Source organism: Spermophilus citellus, assembly GCF_964194105.1.
Source record: "Spermophilus citellus genome assembly, chromosome: 3".
Taxonomy (NCBI): domain Eukaryota; kingdom Metazoa; phylum Chordata; class Mammalia; order Rodentia; family Sciuridae; genus Spermophilus; species Spermophilus citellus.
The window spans coordinates 137,783,398-137,806,548 of record NC_138184.1 but is presented as its reverse complement, the minus strand read 5'-3'; the positions used below and the strand labels follow the sequence as shown (position 1 = coordinate 137,806,548).

Here is a 23,151-nt window from a genome sequence, read left to right as displayed (position 1 = left end):
GGAAAAAATATACCACGCACACGGTCCTCGTAAGCAAGCAGGGGTGGCCATCCTCATATCGAATAAAATCGACTTCAAGACTAAGTTAATCAAAAGGGATAAGGAAGGACATTATATACTGTTAAAAGGAACCATTCACCAACAAGACATAAAAATTATCAATATTTATGCATCAAATAATGGTGCTGCGACATTCATAAAAAAATTCTCCTCAAGTTCAAGAATCAAATAGACCACAACACAATAATTATGGGTGACTTCAACACACCTCTCTCACCATTGGACAGATCCTCCAAACAAAAGTTGAATAAAGAAACTATAGAACTCAATACCACAATCAATAACCTAGACTTAACTGACATGTATAGAATATATTAACCATCATCAAATGGATATACTTTTTTCTCAGCAGCACATGGATCCTTCTCAAAAATAGACCATATATTATGCCATAGGGCAACCCTCAGTAAATATAAAGGGGTGGAGATAATACCATGCATTTTATCTGATCATAATGGAATGAAACTGGAAATCAATTATAAAAGAAGGAAGGAAAAATCCTACATCACATGGAAAATGAACAATATGTTACTGAATGATCAATGGGTTACAGAAGACATAAAGGAGGAAATCAAAAAATTCTTAGAGATAAATGAAAATACAGACACAACATATTGGAATCTATGGGACACAATGAAAGCAGTTTTAAGAGGGAAATTCATCGCCTGGAGGTCATACCTCAAAAAAAGAAAAAATCCAACAAATAAATGAGCTCACACTTCATCTCAAAGCCCTAGAAAAGGAAGAGCAAAACAACAGCAAATGTAGCAGAGGCAAGAAATAATTAAAATCAGAGCGGAAATCAATGAAATTGAAACAAAAGAAACTATTGAAAAAGTTAACAAAACTAAAAATTGGTTCTTTGAAAAAATAAATAAGATCGACAGACCTTTAGTCATGCTAACGAAGAGAAGAAGAGAGAGAACTCAAATTACTAACATATGGGATGAAAAAGGCAATATCACAACAGATGCTACAGAGATACAGCAGACAATTAGAAATTATTTTGAAAACCCATATTCCAAATAAAATAGAAGATAGTGAAGACATCGATAAATTTCTTAAGGCATATGATTTGCCCAGACTGAGTCAGGAGGATACACACAATTTGAACAGACCAATATCAATAGATGAAATTGAAGAAGCAATCAAAAGACTACCAACCAAGAAAAGCCCAGGACCGGATGGGTATACAGCGGAGTTTTACAAAACCTTTAAAGAAGAATTAATACCAATATTTTTCAAGTTATTTCAGGAAACAGAAAAAGAGGGAGCTCTTCCAAATTCATTCTATGAGGCCAACATCACCCTGATTCCGAAACCAGACAAAGACACCTCAAAGAAAGAAAACTACAGACCAATATCTCTAATGAACCTAGATGCAAAAATCCTCAATAAAATTCTGGCGAATCGAATACAAAAACACATCAAAAAAATTGTGCACCATGATCAAGTAGGATTCATCCCTGGGATGCAAGGATGGTTCAATATACGGAAATCAATAAATGTTATTCACCACATCAATAGACTTACAGATAAGAACCATATGATCATCTCGATAGATGCAGAGAAAGCATCCGACAAAGTACAGCACCCCTTTATGTTCAAAACATTAGAAAAACTAGGGATAACAGGAACTTACCTTGACATTGTAAAAGCTATCTATGCTAAGCCTCAGGCTAGCATCATTCTGAATGGACAAAAGTTGAAGGCATTCCCTCTAAAATCTGGAACAAGACAGGGATGCCCTCTCTCACCACTTCTATTTAATTTAGTCCTTGAAATACTAGCCAGAGCAATTAGACAGACAAAAGAAATTAACGGCATAAAAATAGGAAAAGAAGAAATTAAATTATCACTATTTGCAGATGATATGATTCTATACCTAGAAGACTCAAAAGGGTCTACAAAGAAACTACTAGAACTAATAAATGAATTCAGCAAAGTGGCAGGATATAAAATCAACACGCATAAATCAAAGGCATTTCTGTATATCAGCGACAAAACTTCTGAAACAGAAATGAGGAAAAACACTCCATTCACAATATCCTCAAAAAAAATAAAATACTAACAAAAGAGGTGAAAGATTTATACAATGAAAACTACAGAACCCTAAAGAGAGAAGTAGAAGAAGATCTTAGAAGATGGAAAAATATACCCTGTTCATGGATAGGCAGAACTAACATTATCAAAATGGCGATATTACCAAAAGTTCTCTATAGGTTCAATGCAATGCCAATCAAAATCCCAATGGCATTTCTTGTGGAAATATATAAAGCAATCATGAAATTCATATGGAAAAATAAAAGACCCAGAATAGCAAAAGCAATTCTAAGCAAGAAGTGTGAATCAGGCGGTATAGTGATACCAGATTTCAAACTATATTACAGAGCAATAGTGACAAAAACAGCATGGTACTGGTACCAAAACAGGCGGGTGGACCAATGGTATAGAATAGAGGACACAGAGACTAATCCACAAAGTTACAACTATCTTATATTTGATAAAGGGGCTAAAAGCATGCAATGGAGGAAGGATAGCATCTTCAACAAATGGTGTTGGGAAAACTGGAAATCCATATGCAACAAAATGAAACTGAATCCCTTTCTCTCGCCATGCACAAAAGTTAACTCAAAATGGATCAAGGAGCTTGATATCAAATCAGAGACTCTGCGTCTGATAGAAGAAAAAGTTGGCTCTGTCTACATATTGTGGGGTCGGGCTCCAAATTCCTTAATAGGACACCCATAGCACAAGAGTTAATAACAAGAATCAACAAATGGGACTTACTTAAACTAAAAAGTTTTTTCTCAGCAAGAGAAACAATAAGAGAGGTAAATAGGGAGCCTACATCCTGGGAACAAATTTTTACTCCTCACACTTCAGATAGAGCCCTAATATCCAGAGTATACAAAGAACTCAAAAAATTAGACAATAAGATAACAAATAACCCAATCAACAAATGGGCCAAGGACCTGAACAGACACTTCTCAGAGGAGGACATACCATCAATCAACAAGTACATGAAAAAATGCTCACCATCTCTAGCAGTCAGAGAAATGCAAATCAAAACCACCCTAAGATACCATCTCACTCCAGTAAGATTGGCAGCCACTATGAAGTCAAACAACAACAAGTGCTGGCGAGGATGTGGAGAAAAGGGTACACTTGTACATTGCTGGTGGGACTGCAAATTGGTGCGGCCAATTTGGAAAGCAGTTTGGAGATTCCTGGGAAAGATGGGAATGGAACCACCATTTGACTCTGCTATTGCCCTTCTTGGACTATTCCCTGAAGACCTTAAAAGAGCATGCTACAGGGATACTGCCACATCGATGTTCATAGCAGCACAATTCACAATAGCTAGACTGTGGAACCAACCCAGATGCCCTTCAATAGATGAATGGATAAAAAAAAATGTGGCATCTATACACCATGGAATATTACGCAGCACTAAAAAATGACAAAATCATGGAATTTGCAGGGAAATGGATGGCACTAGAGCAGATCATGCTTAGTGAAGCTAGCCAATCCCTAAAAAACAAATACCAAAAGTCTTCTTTGATATAATGAGAGCAACTATGAACAGAGTAGGGAGGAAGAGCAGGAAGAAAAGATTAACTTTAAACAGAGACATGAGATGGGAGGGAAAGGGAGAGAAAAGGGAAATTGCATGGAAATGAAGGGAGACCCTCATTGCTATACAAAATTACATATAAGAGGTTGTGAGGGTAATGGGAAAATAAACAAGGAGAGAAATGAATTACAGTAGATGGGGTAGAGAGAGAGAAGATGTGAGGGAAGGGGAGGGAGGATAGTAGGGGATAGGAAAGGTAGCAGAATACAACAATTACTAATAGGGCATTATGTAAAATTGTGGATGTGTAACCGACGTGATTCTGCAATCTGCATTTGGGGTAAAATTAGGAGTTCATAACCCACTTCAATCTAATGTATGAAATATGATATGTCAAGAGCTTTGTAATTTTGTGAACAACCAATAAAAAAATTTAAAAAAAGAGTCTAAGGTTTTATATTTAACAAAGGAGACTTAGAATGCAAACTTTGATGATGTGTGTGAATCATTAATATTCTGTTAGACCCAGTTGATATCATTCAAGAATGTGAATGATATAATGTGAAAAATAGGCAAAAAAAAACCTAAAAATTGAGAAATTACATTTTCAAGACTCTACTGATTTTCAAGTTACGAAATGGTGCTTGGCACTTTAAATACTATCATATTTGACACTCAAAAAATTCAGAGGTAGTGTGTGTGTGAAGGACAGCAGAATAAAATGGACATTATTATTGCTGTGGGTATATACCTGACTACATGACCAATGTAATTCTGCAACCTGTACACTCAGAAAAATGAGAAATTATATCTCATCTGATTCAAATGTATGATATGTCAAAAAAATAAGTGTACATTTTAAATTAAGGAATTGTGTGACCACATCCAAGAGCTGTATGTAAACTGTAATATCATCCTTTGACAAATTCAGCGTTAAAAAAGTTGTAGAAAAATGTTCTTATACTAAAAAAAAAAACCTCAGAGGGTGTGTGTGTGTGTGTGTGTGTGTATACATATATATATTCTTTATATTATATATATATGTATACACAAACACTATATATATATATATATTTATTTATATATATGTTCCTCAAAGGTTTGTATTATTAACCCCATTTTACAAACTCTCAACTGAAGTTTATTGTATTATATTCTACTATGGAACAAATCATCAGAAACCTACTGACTTTAAAATAATGCCTTTGTTATCTATAATTTTTGTGGGTGGAGGGTCTGGGCAGGGCTTAACAGGGTCCCTGCTTAGGTAAGGCTGTCATCTGGTGCTAACTAGGACTTGGGGGTCATCAGAGGGTCAGCGGGAGAAGGCTCTTTTCCAAGTTCCCTCTGGCTTTTAGCAGAATGAATTTCACTGGGGCAGCAGGATTCTCAGTAGCTTGCTTCTTTAAAGCCAGCAAAGGAGACAGGCACTAGCAAGGCAGGTGCTTCACCCTATGTAATCACGTGCAGCACACTGGGTGGATCAGAAGCAAGTTGCAGGTCCTATCCACATGCAAGGCAGAGGGTCTCGCAAAGGCATCAGTAGCAGAGGCAAGTGCACAGAGGCCACCTAAATTGTTCACAATCAAGGTCATACGGCCAGTACGTGATAGGGGAGACCCAGGTCTTTCTAACAGCAAAGCTGGTGTTTGGAGTCTCATCACAGCTGTCCCTCAAAGCACCTGGATTGTTTGACTTCCCCAAGTCTTGACCTCCTCACTTAAAATACAAACAGCTCCATTCCACTGACCTTTGTGATTCTCCCAGTTTCAGCAAGTGTAGCCAGCAGGTTGGTTGAGAGCTCATCATCAGGAAAGTGGTAATAGTCACCCTGTTTGTCCTTACAGGAGGGACCCACTAGGTATTTTAATATTCCCTCTGGTCCTTTCTGCAGCGTCATCTATGGCATTGTGATCCGAACTATTTGGATTAAAAGCAAAGCCCAGGAGATGGTGATTTCTAACTGCTCAGGTAAGTCTCCATATCACCCAGTTTGTGACTAATTTTGCCCATGAAAAGGTTTTCCTCTAGCAAACATGAGCTGGGGTTTCCTGGGTATATAAACATGAGCTGGGGTTTCCTGAACACTTTTATACAAGCCTGCACAATTATATCAGGACCCATCTCCCAGATCAAACCCACCAAACGCTGTCTCTAGCAGGCACTGTCTTCCCCACTTGGCCCCCTGAAAACCGGGAGAAACAGTCTTTGGGCCAAGATTGAGAGTCTCTCTAATCTCAGGTCAGGCAGGCAGCACCCTGGAGGATGCAGGAATGAGAGGCACCATGCATTAGCAAACATGAGGCTGGGCCTTTCTGTTGGATTTAGAGATAGGTAAATCTGCCATCTGTCCACAGAATGATCCTGGGCTCCAAGCCAGCTAAGGAATGGTCCAAATGTTTTCCTCGCTGCCCCAACACACCAACTTAAAACTAGTCTGCACCTGAGATGGCTCACTAGGACCCTTCCCAAATTTGTTTCAGTGAACCTGGATATGCAACACCTCCTAAGCAACAGCTCTGAGACCTAGAGGCTGGCTCTGCTTCCCAAGCAAGTTTCCTGGGCCTGACTCAGGTACCACCTTGGAGAAAACACAGCCAGAAAGAGTAAAAAGGGCTGCTGGTTTTATGTTTGTTATAATGTGATAGTTGCTAAGTCATGTAACCTCTCTGGGCTTCAAGATATTAAAATGAGGGGCTCAACTTGGCCCCCTATAAGTCCTCTTCTTTTCAGACATGGAGTTAACCCACCTGCATTGGACCAAGATGGAGCTTATTGCATCCTCTTAGAAGCTCCTTCTTCCCATGTGATGTGGGCCAACCAAGAGGATTCACAAGGGTCACTGCACACTGGTGATCTGTGTCTCTTTCCCTAGGAGAATGAATAGAGACGTAAGTCTTCATGTTCTCCTCTGAATTCCATTCAGTTCTGCAGTGCTCTGCATCCAGGAGTTGTACAAAGGACTGAGAATGACAAATGAGTCCATAGCAAAGTTCCTGACTGCAGGCAGCTGGCAGTCTAGGACCTTGTGTCCCAGCAACACAGACACACAGGACAGAGGGACAGGGAGAGCCACTTCACTCTTAGCCATTTCACTAGATCCTTCCCGTGCATTATCTCCTTTACTCCCTATAAACCACTGGAGGTGGTCTTATTGATTGTCTTTTCCAGATAAAAGATTTAAAGGTTAAGCTTATTTCTATGGGTAGCATGTGACATGACCAGGAATGTACATGATTGACCAGAGATCCCATGCTTTCTTGCCTAAATCAGGCTAGGATCCTCCCAGGAGGAAGAACATTATAGAAATAAAAATGGTGAATGACTAAAAGAAAAAAAAAAGAAAGAAAACTGCTTTTGATTAAACATCCAAGCTCAAGGTCTTTGGCATGGCCTTTCCTCTGTGGCACTCTCCTGTTGCCTTCAGAGCACCACCCTGTCTCATTTTCGGAAGTTTTTATTTGGATATATTTAAAATCTCATGACTGGTATGTTTAGGGCCAACTTTGCTGAAACAGCTAGATCTTCTGGTACTTTTAGATAATTAAATTCATTTAAGCCCCTGTCCTGTGGTTTCTATGATCCCAGCAGGCCGGCCTGCTCCTCCCTGCCTGCCCCTCTGAGCACACAACCTCACTGGCTCCCCTTCTCCAGCTTTCTTCTCCCTACACTCCTGTGGCTTCGGAGTTTGGAGCCCACCTTGTTTTCCACGAGTTGACAACTCAAAAGAGTGAAGAGAGTTGATGCTTCTGGAGGTTTGGGGTGACAGAAGGTTTCCACATGCTGTCAGCTACCTGCCCCTCTTTGCCAGCAATCCTCCTCTCACTATGGTTGAGATCCTGTCTCTCTCCAGAGCCCCCCCCCCTGACTCCCTTTTACTACATCTTCCAGTCCCTGCACTGTTAGACTCCCCCCAACGACCTTCAGTACTGAAGGTTAGAGATTTTTTTTTTCCATTGAAATACACTATGCCATTGCCCTCCCTGGAGGTAGAAATGCTACCGTTTTTACTCTTTAATGTAATTGTGCATCCCTGTTACACTGTTTTTCATTGTCTCTATCCTTTATGACCATTAGTGACCTCCTTCTGGAATGAGGCCAGCTGGTATTCTCAAAAGATCATATGTTTTCTGTGTCTTCTTCACAAATGGATCTCACTTGATTTGCTATCTGTCATAACAGCCAAACAACGCTGGAGTTGGCCGGTAAACAGGAACTCCAGTGGTGCTGGCATGTCAGGATTATTGCTCATCAACAAGAGGACATTAGCAATGATTAGTGTGAACAGAAGCTCACTTTGTAAACACTGGCTGCAAAATTCAAGCCATCCTTCATGTAGGAACCATTCTTCTTGCTGACAAATAATGTCTGTTTTCTCCCGCTCAAAGGCCGACTGAAAGAAAAAGCAAAACTGGTTCATAAATGATCTCAAGACGTTCCCCCAAACAAGTGTAAAGGGTGTTAGGTGGATCAATTTCCCAACCTTGCACAGGGTCTTTCATAAAATGAGCATGCTCTTATATCCATGCTCTTAATGTCCTATAAACTAGAACATTTCCCACGTGGAGGCAGGAGACTGGGGGTGGGGGGCTCACCCAAAGAGTCAACCAAGTATAACATATCTGGATGGGACTAGGTCTAGCAATTATGGCTTGTCAGATGTGATGTGATCCATGCTGTCTCCAAAGTGCATGTTTCAGATTAAATGAGGCAGAATGGGGTGAAGGAAAAAAGGCATAGATTAGAAAGTGGGTTAGAGTTCTGTCACTGTCTAGATTAACACATTTAAGATAAACCCATTAATTGCTAGAAACTATAATTAAAGAAATGAAATCAAATCTTTACCTCCATCCATAAGCAAAAACAAATTCCAAGGGACTTAGAGACTTAAATGTGAAAATGAAGACTTTCAAAATGAAAACAGACTTGGTCTTAGCATCCCCATCTGTAACCATCAATACAATGGCCTCTCTACAGATAAACTACATTTAACAAAATATGTTCAAAAAAAGTATCAAGATACAAATAAATAAATATTATAACATGTTTGTGGATAGTAAGATTCAATATCACAAAGCAATGACCCTTCCCAACCAAAAATTTAATACAGTTCCAATAAAAAATGGATTGTACTAGTATATTGAGATTGATAAGCTGCTTTTAAAATATACACTAAAAAATCAAGAGCCAACAATAGCCAAGACATTCCTGGAGAAGCAGAACAATGCAGAAGAGGTTTGCTGTACCAAATGTTAAGATTTATTACAAAGTCACTGTGGTTAATAGAGTGTGGTGTTGGCACAATACAATAGACAAATAGAAAATAAAACAGCCCCAAACAGACCTGCACATATATGAGAACTTGATAGATGTCAGAAGATCATACGAAAAGAAATGAAATCAGATCTTTACCTCCATCCATAAGCAAAATCAAATTCCAAGGGACTTAGAGACTTAAATGTGAAAATGAAGACTTTCAAAATGAAAGCAGACAGTATCTTTATGACATTGAGGAAAGGAGGTTTTCTTCAACAAGATACATGATAAATTGAATTATAAAAGGAAAAATGCATAAATTTGACTCTGTTGACACATAAACTATCAATGCACGAACTGGGAGAAGCTATTTACAACACATATACCTGGGAAAAGATAGTATGCAGAATATACGAAGAACTACTGAAAATCAATTTTAATAACATTTTTTTAGTGACAAACATTTTAAAAATCACCACAAAGGGAAACAGGAATAGCCAAAAATTAGATTCAGCACTTCATCAGTACTCAGGAAAGTACATGTTTAAATCTCAATAACTTTCTACCACGGAATTAGTAAAATTGTAAAAATCTGATAATTCTAAGTATTGGCAAAGATATGAATCTCATGGTTTATGGTTTCCTTGGAAATATAATTCTTCAAAAACTTAGTAGACTCTTATCTATTTTCTTTCTGAACTTACATGCTAGAAACTATAATTAAAACGTCATTCTTAATAAAATTCTCAGATCTAATTTTTTTCTGTGCTTCCTCAACCAATCCCTACCCATCAACTTGATGGAAATTAGCTGAAGATCATCAGAAACAATAGGTGGGAGGCCACATCCCTAATTTGATCTTTGCTTTAAGAATAAATCTTAATGGATATTTTCTAATTAAAATCTCTCAATGTTATAGCTTAATTTGGAGACCAGGGCCAGGTTTATTGGCTAGGACCTGTGCATTTAAGAAAGGCTCATGCCGGGCACAGTGGCACATGCCTGTAATCCCAGTGGCTCTGGAGGCTGAGGCAGGAGGACTTCCAGTTCAAAGCCAGCCTCAGCAAAAGCAAGGTGCTAAGAAACTCAAGACCCTGTCTCTAAATAAAATACAAAATAGGTCTAGGGATATGACTAATGGTTGAATGCCCCTGAGTTCAATTTCTGGTACACACACACACATACACACACACACACACACACACACACACACACAAAAGAAAGGCTCATATTTGGTTTCATGTTCTGCTTCCATTTTCATTTTTCCCTGACCCACACAAAGTATGTAGTCAGGATCTTTGGAGACGAGAAGCTGTTGGCATTTGCCATTCTGCAAGATCCCAAATTGGGGGACTTTATCAAACTCCTTTTATTTTTACTCATAAACCAACTAACTCTTATCTGAGTTCATTTCTTTTTCCCCAATTCCTTGCTAAAGACAGCTGGTAACAATCAATAGGCACCATTAAAATTCACTTTACCAACCTCAACCCTGGGATCCAGGCTCAGTAGGCACAGTCTACCTTCCCAGGCATCATATGTGGCACTTCTAACAAATGGATCGCTAGAGTCCCAGCTTCCAGTCTCAGTGTCCTTGCCACCTGCTGCCTGCCCACATAGCCAGTGCCACATGTTAGACTTTTATCAAGACAACATTGCAAAAACACAAGCAAGCAACTGTATCAACTCCAAAACACCAGTACCCTTTACAAAACCTAGGTTTATCTCTTGCTCAATTAAATTCCAATTGGCAGTAAAGGCCAAAGGGAAGGGCATTGTTCCATAGAGTCAAAAATTCAAGTAGGTGAAAATTCTGCTACATTTTACAAAGGGCTACTTAAGGTATTCCTCAGCACCTGCATGTAGAAGGCAGGGGTGGGGTGAAAAGTGGAGGGTTTCTCTGTGGGTTATTGGAGTCAGGTCTGGGGAGGAGAGACATCAATTCTTCTCCTAGTCTCCTAAAGCAGAACTTAGTCTCACGACTATAACCTGCCAAAAAGGCAGTTGGGGAACATAGTATAGCTGCATGCCCTGGAGAAGGAAAGGGTTTGATGGACAGCTCACTCATCTCTGCATTATTAAAGGCCTGTCTGGGTTCCTGGTTTTGCCTGAGCTAAGAACTGAGGTGCAGACATGGCTAACTGGTACGTCAGGTGATACCTTCTCAGATCTGACTGTGACCTACAGTTGGCACTGGGCTGAAAACCTCTTTTTGGGAAAATATCTCAAAAGGAATTCAACCTGAAAGTTCAAATATATGCAGGCATGTCGAGCTAAAGGGGAGAGAGGCAGAACTTGGTGAGGAAAAAAAAAAAGCAGGGTGTGGAATAAGTCCCTCAGGGGCCTTAAGGTCAAAAGGAGATATAAGTTCTGGGTCACCCAAGACTGCTCCCACCTAATCACCCCAGCCTCTTGTCAGCAGCTGTGGAGGACAAAGCTGACTGTGAAGCCCTGGGAACTTAGGTGGCTACTACAGGAGCCCCTAGCTTCAGAACACAGAGGAGTGGAGACATGTACTTGTTTCCTGCAGAAGCACTTTGAGAGCAGGTATCCCAGGAAAGAGCAGCGATGGTAAATAATTCACAACCCAGACACAGAGCTGAGGCCAAGAGCAGTGAACAGAGAGCAAAGCGACTGCCCAGGGGCACAAACTCTAATAAAGGGAACTTGCAGGAGCGGCTCCAAAGTGACTGCAGCTACCAAGCACATGGTGCCCGGCCACAGCCCCTCCAGAGGGGATGGATAACAAAGGGGAGGTCTGGGTGGAGTGGCCTGGAGCTGCCCAGGGCAGCAGCAGGGACCATGGAAAGCATGATTCAGATAAGGTCACCACAGAGGCACAAGTGGTGGCCAGGGAAAGATCCGGGAACACTTGGAGACCACGCCACCCCTCTTGAGTTTACCAGAGAAACAAAAAGACAAAAGAATCTTGGGAAGATAATGCCCAGTCCCCTACAGCTAAGCAGAGGAGGTCAAATGCACACACACACACACACACACAAATTTAACTAATGATTTCTGGGAGCATTCAGGTTTATATTTGGAAATAAAAAGTCACAAATAATTAAAAATAAATTTTTAAACTTTAAAACTTTTAGTAATCTGGAAAAATTACTAAGAAAGTGTATTCAATTTTTTAAATCAACCTGAAGTACACAAATTTTCCAACACAGGAAACATACTTATTTTAAAATATTGCCAGTAAGGCCTCCTTGTTTCTAAACAAATCACTTGCACTTACTATAGGCCCACAGATGGACCTCCCCACCTGGCAGGAATGAATTTTTGCCTGCTTTAAAATCCAAAGGGACCCATCGCTCCAGCTTCAGGTGTTCAGCCCACATGAAGAATGGGTTCCCAGCAGCTCAGTTAGGGGCCTGAAGCCTGGAGAAAGTTGAGAGTTGGAACTGGCCATTTGGAGACTATATTTGGGGCAGGGACCCCACTGGGGATTCACTCTGGAACTAAACAGTCTAAATAATGTGTTCCTTTCAGTCTCAGATCTAGTAGGTCCACTGCCTCCAGGCTGTCCAAGCCATTAATGCACAGTGACAGCTGAATTTCACTGCTTTTCACTCCAGCTCCGCAGCAAAGCCTGAGTAGAAATAATCCTTTTATCTCCCAATAAAGGAGAATTACCGGCATTTTGTAGCTCAGCTCTCTTTGAAGAGCCATCTTTGGAAGCTGGGGCTTTGCATTTCCTGAAGTGGTCAGATTAAAGACGCTTTTCACTGATCTCATTGGCAGATCAGAGAGCAAGGTAGTTGATTATATTGTCACCTAGTAGCCTTGTGGAAAGTATTTTGAGTTTCCATTTTAAACAGATTTCAGAGCACAAATGTCATTTTCAAAAACTTTTTGGAATGACCAACTATGTCATTAAAACCCAGCTGATACACACTGTTTAGAACCCAGCTGTGACCTAGGACCAGCAAGTGGAGACACTTCAAAAAGATATAATTTGGTCTGCTATCATCTTTCTTTGTCTCCCACAGGAATAATCCCACCCTGGCAATTTTCTGTTGACTACAGATGACATTGTATAAGGTGGTAATATCTCCTGTTTTCTTCCATAAAGAGAGAGCTCATATTCCTCCTAAACTGCAGTTAAAACTTCATCATCCCAATTGGCAGAATAACTGACATCCCAGCATGAAACTTGGCACCCTGAATACATTATTTTACTATAATTCTCAAAGTAACTCTGTGAGGTTAGTGTTCTATGATTCATTTTTTAAATGGGGAAGTTAAGACCAGGAACATTAGGCTATTTGCCTAAGCATTCACAGATAGTCATTGGTGGAGCTGGAGTGTAGATTCAGGTATGACTCTGAAGCCTGTGTCCCTCCCAAGATACGACCCTGGAAATCATGGTTCTCAGCCTTAGCACCTTCAACAATTTGTACTGTATAATTCTTTGTTGAAGGAGAGGAGACTGCCCTGCATGTTGAAGGATGTCTAATTGCATTACTGGCCCTTCTACCCACTGGACACACACACACACACACACACACACACACACACACACACACACACACAGAGTTGTGGCAACCAAAATTGGGTCTACGCATTGCTCAAGTCCTCTGGAAGGCAAAATTACACCCAGTTGAGAACCACTGCTATAAATGTTTCTGAAGCATCTGCTGCCTTACAGTGCTTGGGTTCTGTGGTTTTAGGAAATGCACTGAATAACTTAAAGACCTTAACAATATTTAAGAGTGCTTGGGCTGGGGATATAGCTTAGTTGGTAGAGTGCTTGCCTCGCATGCACAGGCCCTGCTTCAATCCACAGCACCACAATAAATAAATAGATAAATAAATAAATAAGAGTGATCTTATAGGGTATGCCTTAAGAAATAAGAATCAATTACAAGTATTTTAGTTCTTTGCACTTAAAAAATCTGTTATCATTTGTAATAGTGTGTCCTTTTCAATGAAGAAATATTCATACTACAAAAATGTTTGAAACTTGCTGCCTCAGAATTTCAGCACAGACTTCTTCAAAGATATTCAAGGTCTTCCCAGCTCAGCTCTTCTTTGCACCCTCAAACCCCACGCACTTGCAGGCTACATCCAAACAAGATGACTCACCATGGTCCTAACACATCCTCCACTTTTCTTGTTTCATGTCTCGGCTGAGAATGCTCCCTCTGCTTTCCCTATCTCTCCCAGTGCTGTACCTGCACCTCCATCTTTCCTGTGGAATCCCTCTCATGTCATTCAAAATTGACTCGATGTTCTCTGCATTTTCCATGCAGCCTCCTTGGCATAGCTATGGGGGTACCACTGTCTCCTCTGTCCATGGCTGGTGTCTTCTCTCTTCTCATTCAACTTGAGGCGAGTATGTGATCTTTACTGCTGGATTGAAAATTGCTAGAGAAATTGAACTCTTTTCGATTTCTATTCAATCCATACCTCTGGACACACATGCTATGCTTGTTGGATTAAGTTGGGTTGCAGAACAGATTGAATGAATGAAGCTAAGTAAACTTCTAAAGGGTTTCTACAGGGATTCAAACACATCTCAAACATAAAATCTGGACAATGTAGTGAGGACAACAGAGCACTGAAGTTGGCCTCCCTAGTGGACAACAGCCTTGCCCCATTTGGCTTACATGCTGACTGAGCCTCTGAGCTGGGCTATTGCTAGGGCTGAACCATTTTGTCCAACTCAATCGCACCAAGTTGAATCATGTAGGGAGGGAGGCTGGCTTTTTTTCCCTGCTTCCCTCCATGAGTTATGTTCTGGGGCAGGTCTGTGTCCATCTAAAGGAAGGAGACCTTTTCCAAATTTCTTATAAGGTACCATATGAGCTGGTAAAGTTCTAACAGGAAAATCTCTTTCACAGAAGCAAAGGACCCAGGACCAACATTTCACCCCAAATTTACCATCTCTCTCCTCTTATTGCACTGAATTCTGTCCATGATGTTTTGCCCCTGTCTTATCTATGAGAAGTTATTATTGATTCATTAATGTTAAGTAATCATTTCATATTCATATCATTATTACATAAATGGAGAAAACAAAACTCCTGTGCTCCTCTAGCTTATATTGTAGTGGATTCTTATTTCACCCCTCCCACAAGTGGTTTACTATCACATGACAACCCAATATGATTACAGTTATATCCAAGCTCAGATGTATGCCAGTTGTTTGTGTTGGAGCTTTTGTTGGGAGATTTTGAGCTTGAATTTTGTTGAGTAAAGTTTCTGAGTTAGATGAATGAGTTGGTCTGGGACGACCGTCCTAGCAAAATGACTTTTGCTCAGGTTGTCGAAGCAAATATACAAGAGTCTTGGCATAGCATGGAGCTCAGAGAACAGCCCCCAACAGAGAAGGTCTCTGCCCCTCTGGTCACATGGTCTAATTCCAGCTGCAGCTGATTCAGACCATCTGACCATGTCTGCATCCCACAGCATTCGCATATTGTGTTAAGTTGCAAACTGAGCAGTTTCCAGCAACCATCCTTGAGCCATTTTCACCCTAAAACTATCTGAGGAAAGCCTTCTAGTCATAGGCAAGCAGGACATAAGTGGTCCCATCCATTGAAAGCCACAGGTCCAACCTTCAAAGTTTCTACTGGTAGAAACAGAAATTGCCACATCTTGAGCACTCCAGTTGACCATTCACCTGTTGTATCTACAGATGGGAAACTGTGCACCAGCTACAATCGAGGGCTCATCTCAAAGGCAAAAATTAAGGCCATCAAGTACAGCATTGTCATCATCCTTGGTAAGCAATGTCCCTCCTTGGATTGCAAAACCGTATAAATGTTTCAAAACCAAACTAGTTGCAGGAAGCCCATAAAAGGAAGGAGTTTGTGTATAGCACTTCTATCTTTATCTGCTTGGAAAGTAATGTGTGAGACTCATCAGTCCATCTGGGCTTCTTTCAAGGGCCAACATTTGGTTCCTAATCTTTCTCCTTATGAATAAAGTCACCCATTAAAGCTCTGTGTTGCATAACTTGGGAGTAAATTAGATTAGGACCTAATTAGCTGTTTATGCCAAGATCACCCTGTTAACTCAGGTGCTTCCTTTAATACACACTGTCCTCCAGGGCTGAAAACAGCAAAGGTGAGATAGAAGTGCATTCTATTTCTTCTGGATATTTAACTTCCATGTCACTGCTAATACTTTCCTTATGGCCATCTTTTCTGTCCTTCCCCCGTGTTGTCTTCTTCCCCTTTCCTTTCCTTTCTCTCTATTTTTAACATTCCATAAAGTCACCTTGCACCTTCCTGTCTGAAATTTTCTCCTCTTGGATGAATGCATGGCTTCCTTCCCCACCTTGGTTTGTTCCCTAACAATGACATTTCCTTCAGCCTCATTGGCAAGTCTTCTAAAATAACCCTCCTCTAGCCTTACCCTAACGTGTTTATCTTCATGGTCCCTTCACTTCTTCATGGTCCCTACTTCTATCTACACACACACACACACACACACACACACACACACACACTCTACTTACTATCTCCCTTGCTAGAGCAACAAATCCATGAGGACAATGACCTGCTTTTGTTATTTACATTATTGTTATCAGCAAAGACTAAAATAGGGTTCCCCATACACTGCTCAATTAATATGTGTTAAATGAGCAAATGAATCGAGATTCACAAGAAGAAAAGGGATTTGTGCTATCTCCTTTTTATTTAGCTGAAACACCCTCCTCCAGGCTCCTCTGGCAGCTCTTAGAAGCTCCAGGAGAGCATTAGCTGCATGTCAAATCACCAGAGCAGCCTGTCTCTCCTTTCTAAAATGCAACTGCAAAATGCCAAACAGACCACAAACAGTGTGACTCAGCCAGCAGAATATGGGCACAAAACAACACCGCAGGCGGAACTGAGGAGAAAGTGCATACCACTCACCAGGCCCTGAGAAGCCTTTCTCAGAGGCTTCTGAAGTACATCAAAGGCTCTCTTTGCCTTCCCAATCAGAATCAGATGCACATTCCCTGGATGTTGAGCTGGGAAATGCATGTTTATACATGTATTCCAGAACCCCATAAGCCTTTATCAGGGACCATATTTCTAGCCCCTACAAGATCCTTTCAGTCTGCAAGCAGGTATGCCCATGAGAGGGTCAGTGAGTGTTGGCAGACCAAAATGGCCCTTTCTATAACAAGCACTTTGTAATGCCCCTTTACGACCTAAAATGGCATGTATAATACATTCTGCCTTGTATGGTTAAAAAAAATCAGTGTACTACTCCAACAATTATCTAAAGTAAGAGTAGAAAGAAAGTAATTTATAATAAAATAACACCAATTTTGACATGTCACTATGTGGCCACAGCTACATGAGAAGAATAATGAAGTAATCAGATGCTTACACCTGAACATCGTAATAGCTACGAATAAAAAACAATACAGGTGTGTTTTCATGGAGGCAAAAAGACATAGTATTGCTGTCAGTGACTTGATTTTCTAAGCAGACAAATAAACCATGGTAAAGTTCCAAATTAATCATTCCTCCACTTACAAGGAAATTACATTTCTGAAAAATTCACTTTTTATTAAAAATATCCATGTACATATATGAGATTTGGGTTTCTAGCCTGGGGGTAATTATAAACCAACCAATGTCCAGTTAGACATATGAAAAATGTTTGGAGCATGAAACAAGTTTTTCCTGGTTGGGCTGCTGCCTATAGTATACAGTAGGATGGGCATCCCTGTGACAATCTCTCTCTCTCTCTCTCTCTCTCTCTCTCTCTCTCAACACACACACACACACACACACACACACACACACACACACAATGCAGTTTTACCCTTGATATCCCAGAACCACTTTTCTGAGCCAATGTTGGGGTTAACTACCCAGGGTCCAGAATTCTCATTGCTGTTTTTGTTTGAATGGGTCCCATTTAATACATTGCCATCATCATGAATTAATTCCTTATTTCAAAACTCCCAAGCAAGTTACAGAATCCCTCTTGAACAATTATGGAAGAAAAACTTCCCAGCATCCAGCTGGCTAAAGAAGTCCATTTGCTCCTACTCATAGAAAAATCTTGTGGATGGGAAAGTTGTTTGGGAGAGAAGAGTGGCAAAGCTGTACCCAGACAGTAGGGCAGCACACGTGTGTGGAGGCTAAGAAGTCTTAAGATCAGCAGTTGATAAGCTAGAGACTCAGGAGACAGTATTCTAAGTTCTAATCCAAGTCTGAGTTCAAAAGTCTGACAACAAAAAAATTAATGATTTAAGTTCCAGTGTGACTCCAAGCATGAAGTAGAAGACCAATGTCCTAGCTCAAAGACAGTCAAGCAGAGAGAGTGAATCGTTTGTCACTCAGCTGTATTGTTCTATTCAAGCCTTCAAGAGATTGGATGAAGCCCACCCAACCTAAGGAGGGCACTCTGCTCTTCTTAGTCCACTGATTCAAGTGTTAATTTCATCTGAAAACAGCTTCAGAGATGCATCCAGAATAACGTTTAGCCAAATATCTGGGCAGCCAGGGGCCCGGTCAAATTGACACATAAAATTAACCCTCACTCTCTGGATTCCCACATCTTACTCATTTTCTTTGAGGATTTGTAGTCAAGCAGAATCAGGGTCTTCCACACACCAATCTATTTGGACAGGGGTATTAGTTGGATGTTTTCTGGTATTTTCATGTCATCAACATCAACACAAACAACTTTTCTAAACTGCATACACAGCCCTAAAACATCTCTGAAAGATTCCAGATGCCCCAAATCCTCCCAGTTGAAACTCCCATGAGGGCCACCTAAAAAGAGACCCCTCAGCTGTAGCCTCTGTGGTGCCTAATGGTTCACTTCTCCCCAGCTTTCATCTGCTGTTGGAGCCCATACTTCCTCTTTGACATTTTGGACAATTTCAACCTCCTTCCAGACACCAAGGAGCGTTTTTATGCCTCCGTGATCATTCAGAACCTGCCAGCACTGAATAGTGCCATCAACCCCCTCATCTACTGTATTTTCAGTGGCTCCATCTGCTATCCCTGCAGGTAAGTGGTACTCTTACCTGGGTCAGACACACAGATGGCCACCACATTCTGACTCCAGCGTGGGTTTTATTCATCCCAAGGCAGGTGACAGTCTCACTGTTTTATAGATGAGACATGAGAGATCAGAAAATTTCCATTAGTGTGACAGATTTAACCCAGATTGAGCTACAGTCAGTGCTCTTTCTTCTATACCACTTCCTATAATAATGGCCTTAATCATGACACATTTAGAAGGTCTTTATTTTGTTTAAAGTTTCTCTATATGAATTGCTTCAATATAATTCTATCATGGTAACAGGAAATGGAACATCTTTACTATTTTATAGCTAAACAAAGTAAGGCTCACAGATGAAATGAGGTTATATGAATAACTAGTAGCAGAGCTAAAACTAAATCCCTTCCATAACTGTTGTCATTCTGTTGGGTTTCACCTGTTTTCCTGCACAGGCTAGGAAGAAGGTAGAGAAATTAATAGGAAATAGAATAGTGGAATGGTTTAAGGTTTGGACTTAATACCACTGACAGAAGTTTAAATCCTGCCATTGTTTACCCATAGCTATGTGTGATCTAAGTTTTTTAACTTCTAAAAACTTTAGTTTCCTCCTGTGTAAAATTGGGCAAATAGTGGTGTCTTCTTGGCCAATAGTGTTTCTGTCCACTGGAGTTTGGTGCTGACCAAAGGTCTGCAAGTGGTGGAGAGGGAAGGTCAGGATATTACCTGTCAAGTGTCTATCTGTTGTCTGATCTTTAATAATTCTTCATTAACAATTATCTCTTAGTATCTCTACTTTCCTTTACATCAGGACAAATTATTTTCCCTTACTGCTTTATTCTGACTTTCTCTAGGGAGCAAAGATCACAAGACCCTAGAATGACATGCCGAGAAAGAATGGAAAGACATGAGATGCAGATTCTGTCCAAGCCAGAATTCATCTAGACCCTTGGACAATTGCAGTTGTAGGCTGAGTCTCATGAGCTCTTCTAGGTCCCCACAACCAGCTTGTGTATGTGCAAGGAGCCTGAGCCGATTTCTCCACCCTGCTCCTCTCATCACTTGGGAATGTGCAAGATACATGTTCTAATGAGGGAGTGTCATTTGCAATGGCAAGTATTAGCCAAAACCAACTCACCAACTATCCACGGGAACCAGGAAAGACACTTTCCTCTTCCTCTCTTGTGATTTCCAGCCCTCCTTCCCTTTGGCCATACCCAAACCCAATGGACAGAGACGGTACTGGCCCAAGGTCCTGGTTTGGGTGAGCAAGGAGACAGACAAGCAGAAGGGACAAAAGGAAAACAGCAAAATTATCCATAAATCTTCTAATTATAATTTTAAAAGTAAATAAAAGACTTAACAAAGACTAGACTTTTTATCCCCCAGTTTTGGATTGGAGGTTTGGTGGTTGTAGCCAAAAGGAAGTTTGCCCCTGAAATGCCAACAAATTTACTTTCAGACACTGGTGCTTTGCATGTCCTCATTGGCAGCAGCTAAACTCACACTTCTGTTGTATCAACAAGCAATTCATGGAAAGAACACACTACTAGCCCTCCTTAACAAGGTCAAGTGTAAGGGTATTTTCTCTGATGGGAAAAATATTGTGATAAGAAACCATGGGTCCTTCACCTCCAGCCCCATAGAGCTGAGACCTGGAACTCAGGGATCTTTGAGTATCTCTGAAGGCTCTTCCCTCTGTATCTAGTGTTTGGGTCACTCTGAATTCCATTGCTCACATTCAGGGTCACTTCTACCCCTTGTAGCCCTCCAATCCTCTCTTCAGATAGGAGCTGAGTTCCTGTGGTTTTCCCAGGCATGACGATTCTGTAAGCTCTTTACCAGTTTTGCATGCTGTAGTCTTTGTCTATCTAACACCTCTGCCAAGAAGCACTGGTGGGGTTTATTTTGACAGGTCTGGGGTTTGGTATTTATAAGCATAATCCAAGTGAAATATGACTAAATGTTTTAAAGTTAATTTTTTTTCCTTTAGACTTTTCTATAAGTGGAAATGGAATAATTAAATTTGATTATGTATACATCCCCACCCACGGCTCTGGGATGCGCATGAGAACCTTATTTTTAGCTTCACGTACATTCTTGACATTAAAATCTCCTTGGCAAAATCCTCTCTTCCAGAGTTGAAATCTTTTTTTTTTTTTTTTTTTTGGCTGACTGCTAGTGGAATCATTAAAATGTTCAGTATATTTTAATAGCACTCCATTCCTCATTATGGTATCAACTCAAAGGCTGCATGTTTAAGGTCATGGTGGCAATTTTTTCCATAAATCCTCGTTTCAATTCCATCTGACCTTAGGGAAAGTATCGTTTTAGACAGAAATCAGACACACCATCTCTCTGAAAATTATTCTCTGAACATGAGGAAGCTGAACAATCTAGTTTTATGTCTACACACCAGTTTTTAAGACTGCTTTCTTCTCTGTCCAATCAGCTAAACTTGAGCAATTCTGGGTGCTTTGAGTGGTTGAGAAGTGCTTTTCAACATTTCCTTTTAAATCAAGATGTGCCACAGAAGACCTACAGAATTGTTGCTAAAATAGCTGCCTGCACAGAAGCCAATTAACAGAGCAGAATCTGGCAGGTGTCCTAGACAGCAAAACAGGAGGCCCAGGTTCTCTTGACAGATGCTTTCAATCTCTGTCAAGTTCTGGTCTGCAAAAGACGTCACATGCCTACCTCATCCATCAGAAGATTCATAAGTTGAAGAGAGGGTGCAGTGAGGGGCTTTGTGATCTTATGAACTCTGAATGCGATTTATAGCTCTTGTGATGCTCTGTTTCTCATGCCCTGAGAAGACTGGAGATCAGTAAGATAATGGGACAGATTGCTGCAGGATGAGACGCCATTAAAATGAAACTTGCCTTATATTAATGAGCTTCTGGAATCCTCATTTCCATGCATTTGCTTGGCTTGGGAAAACCTGATTTAAACATTATGGTAACAATAGTACTGATTAATCTCATGACCTTGGGAGAATTATTTCATACCCCTGGGCATCAATTGTCTCATCTGTAAGATGGGACCAAAATAAGGCTGGAGCAGAGGATCTTGGGGGCCCTTACAGTTCCAGGCTCTGATATTGCAATGGCTTAAAGTCCATCTGGAGAGGGAGCTTCTGGAATTCTCTCCCAAAGAAACCAATGACTCAGTAACTCAAAGCTTAGTCATTTGCCCTTTAGAGGTGTAATTTCCCTATCTATCACTAGGAACTCAGAGAAACATCATTTCCCAGGAAATATTTTGAGCTCTTAGAGAAAATTAGAAGTTTAGGGTGATGGTGCCACTTTTTATAGCCTTTGATGGCCAAGTGGGACCAAAGAAGCTAGTGGATGGTATATAAATAAAGGTGCTTACTTCCCACGCTAAGATGTCAAAGAGGGTTACATTATCTCATAGCTTCAGGGACAGGTGGAAATTTAGGATAACAAGAGTAGATGTGCTTAATATACTCAGCCACACTATAGAAAATAAGTCTCTCCACTTTACTGAACTAAATTAAATATGAATGGTAAAAGCTTCTCTTCTTTCAGGGCATATGTGAAGCATAATTTAATTGAACTTGGATTTCATCAAGCCACATCTCCCACCGCTTTTCCCAAAGAAAATGATGATAAATTTTAATGAATTTTATTTTTGATTAATCATGAGGAAAAAAGTGTCCCCATTAAACCAGACCAATATGCAGCTTAAGCTTGCTTCCTAGTTTCATTCAGAAATAACCTTGCCTCCTTTTACATCCACAACATCAATCACAAATGCCTGAGTCTGCTGTGGACATAGGAAAACTAAAGCATTTTAACAGGAAACTATGTGATCTGATCTTCTAAAATCCTCTTAAATAAGTTAGAGACCTGCTGGCAGCCACAGTTTTATTTTGTTTTCATCATGATTTGAATATACCTCATCTTATAAGGAGAGCTACCAGTGTTCCCTACGACTTTTCAATTGCATTTGATTGAAAAGAGTTGGCCCTAACTCTTTAGGGGGACATCCTTTTTGTTTTTGGAAACATGAAAATCCTATGCCTCATTTCTCTGTAATCACATTTTAAGAATTCATTATCCACAACAGGGCTGGTTCAGTTAACACTTTAAAAGTGAGAGGGGAAGAGAGAGGGAGTATGGGGTTAGAAATGATGGTGGAATGTGATGGACATTATTATCCAAATTACATGTATAAAGACACAAATTGGTGTGAGTATACTTTGTATACAACCAGAGATATGAAAAATTGTGCTCTATTTGTGTAATAAGAATTGTAATGTACTCTGCTGT

At 40.4% G+C, this 23,151-nt stretch overlaps 1 protein-coding gene across 2 annotated transcripts in view; it reads left to right on the top strand.

Annotated features, from left to right (window-relative positions):
* Positions 1-19,801, top strand: part of NPSR1 (neuropeptide S receptor 1) — a gene marked incomplete at both ends in the record, with an annotated part of 186,212 nt that extends 166,411 nt beyond the window's left edge. For both annotated transcript variants that reach the window (XM_081286542.1, XM_081286541.1), the window contains 4 exons: positions 5,532-5,608; positions 15,540-15,626; positions 18,684-18,864; positions 19,711-19,801. In XM_081286542.1, coding sequence (XP_081142668.1) covers positions 5,532-5,608; positions 15,540-15,626; positions 18,684-18,864; positions 19,711-19,801 — 436 coding nt within the window. The remainder of the gene's footprint in view (positions 1-5,531; positions 5,609-15,539; positions 15,627-18,683; positions 18,865-19,710) is intronic.
* Positions 19,802-23,151: the final 3,350 nt, after the last annotated feature.